The 14,285-nt window shown below is 38.5% G+C and overlaps 1 protein-coding gene across 1 annotated transcript in view; it reads left to right on the top strand.

Annotated features, from left to right (window-relative positions):
* Window positions 1-13,914, top strand: part of LOC124555772 (facilitated trehalose transporter Tret1-2 homolog) — a 313,195-nt gene extending 299,281 nt beyond the window's left edge. The window contains exon 9 of the mRNA XM_047129820.1: window positions 12,777-13,914. Within this exon, the coding sequence (XP_046985776.1) occupies window positions 12,777-13,168 (392 nt within the window). The 3' untranslated portion in view covers window positions 13,169-13,914. The remainder of the gene's footprint in view (window positions 1-12,776) is intronic.
* Window positions 13,915-14,285: the final 371 nt, after the last annotated feature.

Genomic DNA, 14,285 nt, shown 5'->3' with positions numbered 1-14,285 from the left:
CAGACTCGAAATAAACCATTGTACCTATGCCAGAGCACTACATACAAGCTTCCTATGATGGTGACAATCATCACATGAAAGCTCTTTCAAGTGGCACACACAACCTGGCCAACAAGACGGTTATAAATTACTGATGAAGTTACCAGACATAAACCATATCAAAGCAATTTGAAAACTCAACAAATAATTTAGACTTTCTACTTAAGGCAGGTTTGTGACAACAACATTAATCAGAAGAAGCAAGGTTTTGAACACAATCATCGCTAGAGGAAATCAGATTGATACCAAGTGCCCTAGCAGAAACTATGCCAAGGCTGGTTTCAGTTATACATCCTCATGTGAGCTGCCAACAGGTACTGCAACATAAGTGGTTCACTGAGTACTACAACACAACTGCACTCTATAAACAAAATGCCATACTCAGGAATAGGAGTAATTTCGTAACAGGATTGAGCATGCACGCAATAGCATTAATTGCTCTACCACTGAATAGAACTGTACGTATACAGAAATAATCTGCTCTCTCCTGTGAACAAACAACCAATCATACTGGTGAGATAATTAATATGCACAAAGAATTTAGGGAAGTGCTGTATGACTCAAACACTCATATAACTCAAGACACTACTCCCAGTTGTGCTTTCCAGGAACAGACAGGACAGACAGCCTTATAGCAAACAGAGCCAGTTGTGCCATAACTCCACTGCTTGCCCAGCACACTCTTCTTATTGGCCACCAAGTGTACAGTGGCTTCCCAGGCATACTGTAAAATCCATTCTGCTGGCTTGCTTGCCTGATTCCCTCCAATATGCAGTCTTCTGTGGTGCTCAACATTCTCTCATGTCTTCCCAGACCAGGCACGACAGACAGCTCTATAGCAAACCACACCAGACGTACCATACTACAATAGAGTGGCCAGACAGTCTTCTTAAGGGCTGCCAACTCAACCACAGCTGCCCAGGCATGTGGTGAAGTCAATCCAGCCCACTTGTTCAGTGGTGTCTCCAGGTTCCTTGTGGTGTGTCTTCTTCAACATCTTACATTCTGCATTGCAGCACACTGCATGCATTGCATCACACTGCAGCCTCTCCACTTGGTTCCAGAGGGCAGTGCTGTAGTGTCATACCCGCTGTCAGCACTGTTGTTGCAGTACTAGCGCCGTGATGGCTCTAATTGTGGGGCCTTTGAACTCACTGTGGACACTGATGTCTAGTGACGTCATAAATGTAGTAAATTTATTAAGATGATGATCTCTGAAAAATAATGGTTTTTCAGTAGAATTATAAGTGGTTATGCACTGCCTTATAATAAAGGAGTTTCTCCTTCCATTAAAAACAATTGTGAAGTGTACAAATGTTTGCTCAACATTTTCAGACTCCAGTATATTCAGTGTATTACTAAACTTCGGGCAAGGTGAAGATGCTTAGTATTGCTAGATTAAATATCAGTTTAAACTGACACTGATGCAGATTAATTACTATAAATAATGGAGAAAAATATATCTGTGATAAATGTAAACTTCATTTGAAGTCCAATTCAAAACTGAGTGTACTGGGTGAGGAAGCTAAGACAAGCCATCCCAGATGGACTTCTGGCCACTAAACTTGCAACATCAAGAAGGTGGCTTGTAGGGAATATCAAACAGGCACGAAGTGTACTTTGGGCTTGCATATGCAAATAATTAGCATTTCAGGGCAACTGCACAAAATAAGTAAGTGTAGTGCCAAGTAGATTCTGTATATAAGGATATATTGTGTTGATTTGTCGTTCAGAAGTCCAATTTGAATATTTTTTGTTTGTCAGAAGATCACATTATGCTTTTCAGTGGTTGGAAGCCCATCAGTGTCACACAAATGTGGAATCTATAGCTTGAGGAGGGCGATAATCAATGCCGTGCAAGATCTAAAAAAATGGTTCAAATGGCTCTGAGCACTATGGGACTTAACATCTGTGGTCATCAGACTCCTAGAACTTAGAACTACTTAAACCTAACTAACCTTAGGACATCACACACATTCATGCCCGAGGCAGGATTCAAACCTGTGACCATAGTGGTCACGCGGTTCCAGACTGAAGTGCCTAGAGCTGCACGGCCACACCAGCCAGCTGCAAGATCTAAATGGCTCTATGTGCTTAGTGCCTGAGAGGATACGCATACTGTTTGCGCGGCTCCACAGGATTGTGCAGACCCATCACATACTGTGAGTCAGGAAATAGGCCTGTTTGTAACAAGACAGAAATCTACATGGACAGTATGAGCACATATGAAACACCACAGAATTTCATCACAGTAGCCATTGTTGCAGTTTCCTCTGAAGCAGCAGCAGAGAGAGGCATATTAACAAAAGTGTGCTCAGTGACAACAATGGGCACAAGGGTGGTACGACTAAGTGTTTTGAGACTAGTCCTAGTTCTGTGTACAGTCTTATGATGGTTGAATACATGTGTGCCGGCTCAAAGGAGAACAAACATTGCCTGACTGCATTACTCATCATATAAGCTCAGCACATGGCATGATTGTATGGAGGTACCATTGGGTTCACATCATTGTCATCTATTACATTTCTGATATGTTTGAGGCTGATTACTGTGACCTAACGTGGAGGTATCCTTCAATGAGGTAATGCAAGACAGAATGTTGCTCATACTGCTCTTACCTAACCTGATTAGCCAGCAATTTCTCCTAATGCCTCACCTACTGAAACATCTGGTCCCAGGTAACCAACAGACTAGCCTCCCACCACTCACCATCCACTGATATTGAGAAACTTTAGCAAAGAGTTGGAACAGCATGGAATGATGTCCCCATATTTATAATATCATCCAAGTTCATGTTGACTCTATGGCATGCTGTTTTCCCTGAAATCACCTACAATATTAATTGCGTACTCTGCCTGCTACACTATACAAGCATAATAATTAAAATTTTATTATTAGCTATCTTTCCTGGTGTTTCAGTTTTCATGGCCAAAAGTGAATATCCAGAATGGGTAAACATATCAAGGTGCAGTTTTTGCTAAGATTCACGCTAGTTTACAAACAGGATGTCAGTGAGTGAACATGAGTGGAACTTGCGTCTGCAGTTTCTCTCAGTGTATTTCTTGCTCGAACAGTCCACGGGTGAACTGCCAGTCCATAGTGTCCAACGGGCACAATATTTCGGCGATCAGACCTTTTGTTCTCTTACCGCTGACAAAGTCAATGCTACGGTTGTTCTTTCCCATAAGGACTGCATTGAGAAGATGCAGAGCCTGCTATATGACGTATCTTACAGGAATATCAACACTGACCCCACAAAGAAGGTGGAGAACAAGAATAGAGCTCTTCTCAAGGCCGCAAATTGACACCTCAAGGACCTGTACTGCCAAGACTTTATGGACTCCCTAAAGTCCACAAAGAAGGGATGCCGTTACCCCCAATTGTCAGCAACATTAGGGCACCTACATATTTGCAGGCCAAGTACATGGCAGAATTACTAGGCCCTTATGTGGGTAAATGCCCTCATCACATTCGTAATTCTGTGGATTTCATAAAACGTTCAACAACTTCAAGCTGAAAGACTCAGATATCCTGGTGAGTTTTGACATTGTTTCATTATTCACCTGGGTGCCTCTTTGAGAGTCAGTTGAGCTTATTGCACAGAAATTTGACGAGAAGACGACTCACCTTTTCAAGCATGTTCTGACCCCCACGTATTTTCTCTTTAATGGAGAATACTATGAACAAACAGAAGGAGTTGCAATGGGGAGCCCACTCTTGCTGATGGTCACGAATTTCTATATGGAGCACTTTGAGGAGGAAGCTTTGGTGTCATCCAAATGGAAACCTACTTGTTTTCTACGTTATGTGGATGACACATTCATGATCTGGCCCCATGGAAGGGACAAGCTCCTAAACTTCCTTACACACCTGAACTCCATACATGTGAACATAAAATTCAGTATGGAGACCAAAGCAGAATGAGGATTACCATTCCTGGACATCTTGGTCAAAAGAAGAGCGGATGGCACCCTGGACCACAGGGTATACAGGAAGAAAATGCACATCCACCTGTATTTGCATGTTGATAGCTGCCACCACCCTGTGCAGAGGAATGGGGTGCTAAAAACACTGGTGTACACAGTGCGCACCATCTCTGATGCAGAGAGTCTGCTCCGAGAGCTGGAACACCTCAGAACTGTATTCCGGAAAAACGGGTACTTGGAATGGCAGATCAGACACACTCTCCACCCCACTTCTACAGTACAGTGGGTGAAAATGGAAGAAGTCACAGAGAAAGAGATAGCCACTGCCTATATACCATATACTGTCACACTATCAGGGAAAATAAGATGAATATTGAGGAAACATCGAGTAGGAACTGCCTTTTACCCACCACATAAGATATGAGCATTATCGGGAAGTGTCAAAGACAATCTCGGTTTGCAGAAGGCTGGCGTATTCCAGATTCCATGTCCATGTGGGAAGACTTATATTGGACAAACAGTGTGCACCATCGAAGATCATTGCAGAGAACATCAGGGACACACTTGACTTGGGTACCCCAACAAGTCGGCGGTCTCAGAGCACTGTTTGTCTGAAAATCATGAAATGGACTACCAACATACCAGGGTATTGGCATGGACATCTAAATACTGGGACAGCACCGTTAGAGAGTCTATCGAAATTCTTACCAGGGATGGACACAACAATCAAGACTGCAGCTACAACCTCAGCAGGGCATGGAAACCAGCATTGAGTCTAATTATAAAGATGCTCAGCAAAGGAAACGAATGGACGACTAGGACAGATGAGGCAATTACACCGACGCCACCACAGACGCCGACACCAGCATCTCAGCAATCACTGACGCGCGGGCATGGACCACAGAGAGAACGCCTCACGAGGAGAGGGGATTTAAGATGGATGCCTGCCCCCAGGAGCTCAGTTCATCAGTGCACCTAATGATGGTGACATGTCTGATCACCAAAATATTGTGCCCGTTGGACACTATGGACTGGCAGTACACCCGTGGACTGTTCGAGCAATGAGTGGAACTTGGTCTAACAGTAACAAGGCAACAGCAAAGCAAACCACTGCCCCAACATCAGCCCAAAAGGTCCCACAAATTTCTGGCATACTGTACCAGATGTAAGCAAATACATTGCACAGCCAAAGTTCATGTGTTTAGCTGTACATTTAAAGCTCATCAGTCTGTCTACTGTTGTAAGGATCAGTTTGTTGCAAAGCTACTCAGATTTTAACAATGTACTTGAAAGTTGAAAAGGTGGATATAGTTTTCATTTATGGCAAGTCTCACCAAACTGTTAGAGCAGGAATACGGCTGTATCCTGAATGGTACCATGATTGTGCCAGGCCCTCTCAAGCTGTGTTGCAAACATTATAAAATAATTTTGAGAAACTGGAAACAAAATAGAACATTAACTGAGGGTACAAATGCAACTATCATTTTAGCAGGGGCAATGCATAAGCCATATATCTCTGCAAGACATCTAGTATGTGTGAGTTGGATTAGCCAAAGGAATGTTCAGTGACTACCCCATTCAAACACATTTAACCCTTCTTACTTTCACTCCATCAGTAGCTTCATGGCAATGACTTTCAAAACCAGTTACAGATCTCAGGATGGTATCTACGAAAATTTATATGTAAGAGTTTATTTCTGGATGAAGCATCGTTTAAAAACCATGAGGAAATCAATATCCCGGCTACTGGTCAGTTGATAATCCTCGTTAGCTGAGAGAAGTGCCTAAGCAGTGTCCTTGAATTGTAATGGTATTGTGCCAGCTTCTCAAGGATCACATCGTTGGTCCTTGTTTCATTTATTGGCCTATAAATAGCTACACGTATCTTGAATTCCTAACGAGTATGCTCCTGTAGTTATTGGAATATGTACCACTAGATATAAGGGTACCCATGTAGCACCAACATGTTGCAGGTCCTGCTCATTAGGCATAGAGAAGTATAGACCTTCTTGAAAGAAAATTTGGAGATGATTTGATACAGTAATTCAGGATATCTCTCTCTCTCTCTCTCTCTCTCTCTCTCTCTCTCTCTCTCTCTCTCTCTCTCTCTCTCTCTCTTTGTACTTTTTTACTTTGACTTCTTCCATTTCCAGTTTTCTTTTGAGTGTACATAACACATTAGCTACACCTAAAATAATAACTTCTGTAATGGGGAATGGTTTAAATGTGTTTGATACATTTATTCTTTTTCTTAAAACCTTTTAATAGCCTTTTTTTTTATTTTGCGTGGAGTCATCAATATGATGGCTTTTTCAAATGTCAAGTACAGTTACAGACATAAAATACATTTAGATCTTGGCCTTACAGTAGTAGTTAAACAGTAAATTGATGCTTGTCAAAATAATACATTACATCTTACACATATTAACTCAGCCAGAGACACTTTTCAATTAAGAATTCTTTTAATTTTGATCTGAATTGCTTTTTATTGCTGTTTTTCATGGACTCTGGCAGTTTATTATACCAAATCAGTCCATTAGTACATGGACTCTGGTCCGTCATTTTTAATCTTGTTCTTTGTTGGTAGTAATTCTCTTTAGACCTGGTGTTGTGATCATGTATATCACTACATTTAGTTACTTCAGTTTTCTATGAGACAAAAAAGTAATTAATTTATAAAGATACAAAGAGTATATGGTGAAGTACATGTGTTGTCTGAAAACATCACAGCAAGAGTCTTTATAGCCTAGTTCGTGTATAATTGTTAATCCTCTTTTTTGTAGCAAAAGTACTCTGTTAAGGTGAATGTCTGCAGCACAACCCCATATTTCTACACAGCAGCTAAGATGGGGATAGATTGGCCCATAATACACAGTTTTAAGCATGTGGGTGGGCACCATTTTTGACAGTTGGCCAAGAAGATACAGCCCATTGCTGACTTTTTTACATACAGTGTTAATGTGGCTAATACTCCAGAGGTTTGAGTCTAGATGGACCCCTAGAAATTCACACTCATTTACTTCCTCTGCCACTATACTGCATATCTCATTTACACATGAGTGGTGTGAGCTGCCAGTTGTAAATTTTAGCATCTAGGATTTATTTACATTGATCCTTAATTCTTGTGCATGAAAATATGAACTTAATTCTAGTATCCCATTACTTGCTGAAAATTTAAGTTCCTCACAATCCTTATCATGAAATAAAGCTGAGGTGTCATCAGCATAATTTACAATGTGCAATTTAATGGGGTGTACAATGACATTAAGATATGCTAAAAAGAGGAAAGGTCCAAGAATTGAGCCTTGAGGGACTCACTGTTTCACTTGTGGATTTAAAAGTTAAGAACTTATTGTCAATTTTATGTGTAAGTTTGGTACTCTGTCTCCGATTCACCAGATAGGTGGATAGAAGTTTCATTGATGCCTCACTGATATTGTACGCCCACAGTTTTTCAGAGAAGCTTATGGTTTACAGAGGGTTTACAGAGTCGAAAGCTTTGCTAAGGTCAAAGAATATTCTGGCTGTGTGCATACCCCATTGTATATTGCTATACACTTCATGGAAGAAACTGGTAACAGCAGCAGCTGTGCTTAGGTCTTTCCTAAACCCATGCTGTGATTTGGTAAGCATTTTGTGTCTTTAGAAAAATGTGAGTTGTGATAGGATAACTGTTTCAAATATTTTACTGAAGGTACGGATGAATGATATTGGTCTACAATTTGAAACTTCTTCTTTACTTCCCTTCTTATGGACTGGCTGAATTACACTTATTTCTAAGGTATTTGGGTATACATTTTCATTAATACTACAGTTGATAAGATAGGTAAGGGGTTTAGTTATTTCATTGGCACATTTCTTTAACACCACACTTGAGATACCATCCCATCCAGATGATTGCTTATTCTTTAGCTTTTGTACTGTGTTAAATATTTCTTGTTGATTCACCTCCATAAATTCCAGCTCTATACCATCCGTGACATCATTTGGTGTGCCAGCCTGTAGATCTATAATAGGGGCTGGTTGGTCAAAAGGAGAGATAAAATGTTTATTGAATAAATTACATACTTCATTTGCATCTTTCAGTAGATGGCCCTTGTGTCTAATGCTAATTGGTTCACTCTGTCCCTTGCTGGTGGCTTTATGATGATTATTGATTAGTTTCCAGGATGCCTTTCCTATGTTGGCTGAATGCTCTATTGCTTTATCTGTTTCCTCAAGTGTAAAAGGTCTGTCTTAAAAGTTTTTTTGGCTTGATTTTACTTTTCCTTAAATATGTGTAGCTTTATTTCCTTACATAAATAGTCAAGATGATATATATTCTGCCTTAAATTAATCGGCCTAGGTGTAAGTTTCAGCCTAGTATTACTTTCAAGACTAGAGTTGGTTCATACCCTGGTTATTTCTTTGAGAGGGCAGCAGCAGTAAAAATGCTTCAGCAATGTCCTATAAAAATTTTCCCATTTGTTTTCTGACCCTTTAGGTTGGTAAATAGTTACCCATTTCTCCTCAGCTAACTTAGTTTTGAAGGCACTGATGTTCGTGCTCTTCAGGATCCACTTCTTCTCAATTATCTTAGTTGCTGTTCTTACAGCAAACATTAAATATTCTAACATCTGACAATAGTAATCTGAGTAATGAAAATCAACACTTTGAAAGTTAACACTATTTTTACATTTTTGTCGACTATTACATAATCTATCTTACTGGAGCTTGACTCTGTTACTCTAATGTCACAGTTCACTATATTTGTGAGATTATGTGAGTTTAATATATCTATTATTTTCAAATAGGTTATACTACAGGAGTTTGCATCAATATTTAAATCTCCAACTATGCTAAGGTCAGTGGGGCCTGTTTGTCTAATTGGCCTGTTAAGTCTATCAAGGCAGTACAACACATCTGTATTTGGTGGGTGGTACATACCAATAACTTTATGTTTAGCTAACCAGCTTGAATGAGTGTTTATGTGGACCACAACACCAGCCATTTCAATTATTCCTTCTTTACAGTATTGTTCAACAAATGAGATTTTCTTAAATGGAAGATGTTCATTTACAAATATTGCCACCCCATCCCCTTTGTGTTGTTGCCTGCAGTAACTATCTGCTAACACATAACCATCTAATTTGTAATACTCAATTTCATTGTCTTTTAGTCCATGTTCTGTAATTACTAACAGGTGTGATGAATTCTCATCCACAAATACTTGCAGTAAATTGAGTTGATTCGTAAGATACTGCAAATTTAGATGCATTATCCTAAAGGGCATTGATATTTTACAACACTTTGTGACATGGTATTCTAGATCAGTCAAATTATTACACAAGTTTGTAACACTGCACTGTAATAACAATTTACTCAATTCCAAGTCAGTTTCTTCAGCATGTGAACAGGATTTATTCCAATCCAGGTGGTTTAGTTCAGTAAAATCATGTTGCTTGAAATTGAGCCTAAAAAAAAAAATACTTGTTGATTATAATCTAAGATGATTGGGTCTGTGGTTTTATGCAGCTCCTTACAAATTTCCGTTATCTGGTTCACTAACTTGAGCTTTCCATTTCTGTTTAAGTGAAGTCCGTGCCTGGTATGTTCTACATGTTCCAGTTTGCTAATGTCTAGCAAGCACCCATGATTTAGTTTTTTACATAGTTTCTGTAGTTCTAAATTATGGTGCTCAATTTCTGTATTAGCACACGACCAGTCTTAGTTCAGCAATATCAATATTGACAATATTGTGAAGAACAATGTCCTGATTTTGAGAAAAATATACACTTATATATAATACTCAGGTAATATTTATGAGAATCTGTGTTAGTTTCCACATAGTTCACAGGTAAATAATTAAAATTACAGGCAGATATAACATAGTTTACAGTCCTTCTTATTTTGGATTGTCTGGAAAAATACTTGTACCCCAGTCACCTATCATGCAGGCAAATTGAGAAATACTGTTAATGCAGCAACTGTTCTTTAAGTTATCGAATAGTTTGTAACATAGAAGTGATTGGCACAGAGTACAGTGGAGTGTATCATTCATACTTTTCGTTGGCATTTGAAATACTTAGTCTTCCACAGGATCAAACACACCATCCAGTCTATAGTTATAAATCATAGTTTGCAGTCTGGTAATTGTGTCTTCCTTAGCCAAGGTAGACATAAAATTTTATTGTAGATTATATCAGGGCACTTCATAAAATCAATAAGATGGCAACCACTATCGTTGTTCACTCCTGGGCTTGCATTTGAACATAATATCTTTATCCTAGAATTGGAGTTGATGCACATTAAACTCCATGTTCCAACCATTGCTCACAGTCCTACTGCTGGCCCTTGGTAATGTACTTACACACAAAGGCTATGGTTTGATGTTAGGAGATTCAGTATCCCAGATAGCCCATCTGTTTGTACAGCTATTTTAATGTCCGTCAGTTCTACTTTATGTGGTACAACCACAGCATTTTTATATTTTCTCAGAATGGTTTTTAGTGCTTCCTTACCAATTTTTTGTAATGTGCCTCTTGCTGTCAAAATGCCATTCTCGTGTAGGAGAAATGGTAGCTTCATCTCTATGCCATATCTTGCAGAGATGAGCTTGAAGAATTTATCACATTCATCACTGGTCTCATTTTCTTCCATAATAATTGAGGGATGCTTAGCACATTGGAGGAAGCCATGTTGACACTATCCACTACCAAAGATTAATGATCAATTGTGGCCATCAAGGCTTGTTATATACCCTACAAATCCAAGATGGTGACACTTTCAATCACATAACCATGATGACCCTTCCAGTTGTGTCTATGATGTCCCTTCCAGTTATGTCTCCTAAATCTAGAAGGTTGCTGTGTGTTGCCCCTTGAGTGCTCCTGCGCACTGGAGTAGGTATTTCCCCTTAAATATGCTAATGATTATTCATGAGTCTTTGTTGTTTAATTCTGTGTATGCCTTTAATTTACACTCCATGCATCTCTGCATAACTAAATATTATTTATAAATATTATGTGTTGATATGGTGTCTTATGCATATATATTTAACTCTTGCTGTTAACAGATATCTGTAGGCATTTCTTGTACTTTTACAACAATTATCAAACATCATTTTCACTGGAAATTTTCCTGTATCCATGATGTGCATACAAAATGAGTGGGAAAATGGTCTTTGACCATAACTACTTAAAGTGTTACATTATGTCCTTTGCACAATTTAAACATGTGTTTTCACAAACATATCAAGGGCAGACTGTAGTCTTCACCAGCTACAACTGTATGAGTTGGATACCTATTCAAAATGAGACTCAAATATACCTTGAAACTTTCAGAAACTATATCATCTGAACCATGGGTCACTTAAAGGAACCAATTATACATTTGTTTCAATTGTTGGGTATAACATCAATGTATCCTAACTCACAGTAACTGCCTACTTCAATTTCACTATAAGATAAACTGTTTCTAACAGTAACACACTCACTACCATCGACTGAATTTTGTCTATCTTTTCCATATAACATTAAGTCCTTGGTAAAATTTTTGGCTCAACTTGTCTATGGCTTTAGCCAGCTATCAGTACCATTAACAAATTCTGTACCTCCTCTGCAGCCATATCCCCTAGAGACTCCATTACACATTTAATATTAGAGCTCCTAAACATTGATAATCTCACCGGCTGTGAATACCCTGACCCTGCACAGCAAGAGGCTTCCTCTGAAACTGGGCAAGCAACTGCAGTTGGCTCAGGATCATTATCATCCGCAGACAGTGCCTGAAACATGTTCATCAGACTAACCAGGGAGGACTTTTCATCAGTCTCCCTGGAGGTCTTTTGCCAATTGCCACACTGCAAAATGACCTGTCATTCAACTGCAGGTGAGAGGTTAACATCCGTGTGGAAAGTAACCAGGCCAACTACAGCAATGAAACAATCAGAGGTCATGTGGGATGTGCCGGACATCCCTTTGAACCCCACAGTGATGCACACTGGCCACAGCTTCAAGCTGTTTGGCTGAAGCCAGCACTGCCTGAAGCTGTGAGAGGAGGGTCTCCATCTCAGCTCACATCCAAACACAGCATTCACAGGCCCAACCCATATTAAAGACAGCGTAAATTTACACTACACCACTAATATTCACAAGTCTGGGCCTCATAAATACACAAACACACAATAAATTATCAGAATGAGATTATCACTCTGCAGTGGAGTGTGTGCTGATATGAAACTTCCTGGCAGATTAAAACTGTGTTCCAGATTTTGCGGGCAAGTGCTCTACCATATGAGCTACCCAAGCATGACTCATGCCCCATCCTCACAGCTTTACTTCTGCCAGTACCTTGTCTTCTACTTTCCAAACCTTACAGAAGCTCTCCTGCGAACACGATAAATTATATATCAAACTACGAAATTATACAGAAAAAGCTAAATAAATGACTCACTTCTACTTAAAAGCTCATAATATAATGAACAAAAAATTATCTTTTCTGTGTTCAGCAATAGTAAAACAAATAAGAAATTGATATAGAAAAAGTATTAAACCATTCACTATTCTCTAAATGATTGAAGTACTGTTTTAGCCACATTTTAGTTAAGCAGTCATTCCCACTATGTAGTGTTTCTGAGAACATATGAGGTACAGTAAGGCAACTTGCTATGAGATTCTGAAGACTCCCTTCACATAATGAGGAAAATAAAGTGTTATAAAGAAATGAATAATAACAAGAACAACAACAATTATTATTATTATTATTACTATTATTATTTGTAAACTATTATTGGTGAACATATTAGCATTTGTTTATTCTTTTTTCCTACAGGAGGAGGTTTAACTTGGATTCCTGTAGTTTGTGTGCTGGCCTATGTTTGCACAAGCATGTCAGGATTGTTGAGCATCCCATGGATCATGACTGCAGAGCTTTTCCCAACTGAAATAAGAGGAATTGCGCATGGTATTGTCATGTCATTTGGGTACCTCGCTATGTTTGCCGCCATCCAGTGCTATTTTGACATGCTCTACTATTTTGGTGGAGCACATGTGTTGCAGTGGTTCTTTGCTGGCATGTCATTATTAGGAGCAGTACATGTGTGGATTTTTCTGCCTGAAACCCATAGTGTCACATTGTCAAGCATTGAACAGTACTTTAAAGAAAATATATTTTACTGCAGGTATATTAGAAAACAAGCCAGAGAGGCAGCACCAAATTTATAAACAGAAACAAGTCTTAGTACAAATTTCTTTTTATTTTTCTGTGGTATTTTGTATTTAAAAAGCCAGTATTATTTATGTTGAAAGCACTCAGAGGAGTTGCATTGCCTAAGTAAATATGTCAATAATACAATTACTGATAACAAGTATGAGAAGAGAATTCTTCATGAAAAAAAAATGAAAAAAAATTATACATTTTGCATTCCAACCTATTATCATACCAATACACCTCTCTTTACCCAATAAATCAATTATTAATTGAAATAACATACCTTAAAGGAAGTGTGAAATGAAATATTTCTCGGAATGCTAAAAACAAAACAACAGAAATTGTCATACTGAAAATGACCTATTGTGCGCAACTTCTGCTCACAGTATTGCAGCAGCCTTTGATGACATTACTCAAAAGATTTTTAGTCTTCTTACTTTTGAATTATATAATTACAGTATTTCATAGAGCTCTCTGGAAAATTTCAGCATATTTTCTACTTTATTAGAATTATAATGAAAGGCTGTTACCACCCAAGGAAGAGGTATGCTCATAAATACTTCTGATAATTCAAAGTAACAATAATTATTGTCAATGATCTAAAGCCTGAAAGAGAAGCTTGTGTGAAGTATCAGAACCAGTCTGATAAACAAAGAATACAAGAGAGTAAAATAAAATTAACTGTAATAACACTGTTGAGAAGCTCTAAGTAAAGTTGTTATCATGTCCCTCTAAACAGAAAATCTAATTGTTCCACTGATATTTTTGGTTTCATTTCTAGAATGCAGGAGTGGCATTATGCTTGATATTTGGAGTGTGTGGAACCAGTTTACAATTCAGTATTACTAGTGAAAGTTTGGCTTGTCTTCCTTCAACCATTACATCTTTTGTTTAATACACACTGTGCAGTATAGGTGATTGTGATAAGAGTGTATTGAAAGTGATAGTGACTGTACTACAAATGAGTTCAGGAATAAAGGAAGGAGAGTGGATTAAATGAGGAGGCAGCTCACAGTCTGCTTCTGTTTCAGAAAGACCAGTGAATTTTCCAGGTACATTACATATTAATTTTACTTCAGTATCGTGATTTTATTGAATTATATACAGGAAAACAGTTTTAATTATAGTACA

The sequence above is a fragment of the Schistocerca americana genome, chromosome X (assembly GCF_021461395.2).
Source record: "Schistocerca americana isolate TAMUIC-IGC-003095 chromosome X, iqSchAmer2.1, whole genome shotgun sequence".
In the NCBI taxonomy this organism is placed as follows: Eukaryota; Metazoa; Arthropoda; class Insecta; order Orthoptera; family Acrididae; genus Schistocerca; species Schistocerca americana.
The sequence above is the reverse complement of the archived record's forward strand: the minus strand, read 5'-3'. Positions and strand labels throughout refer to the sequence as shown.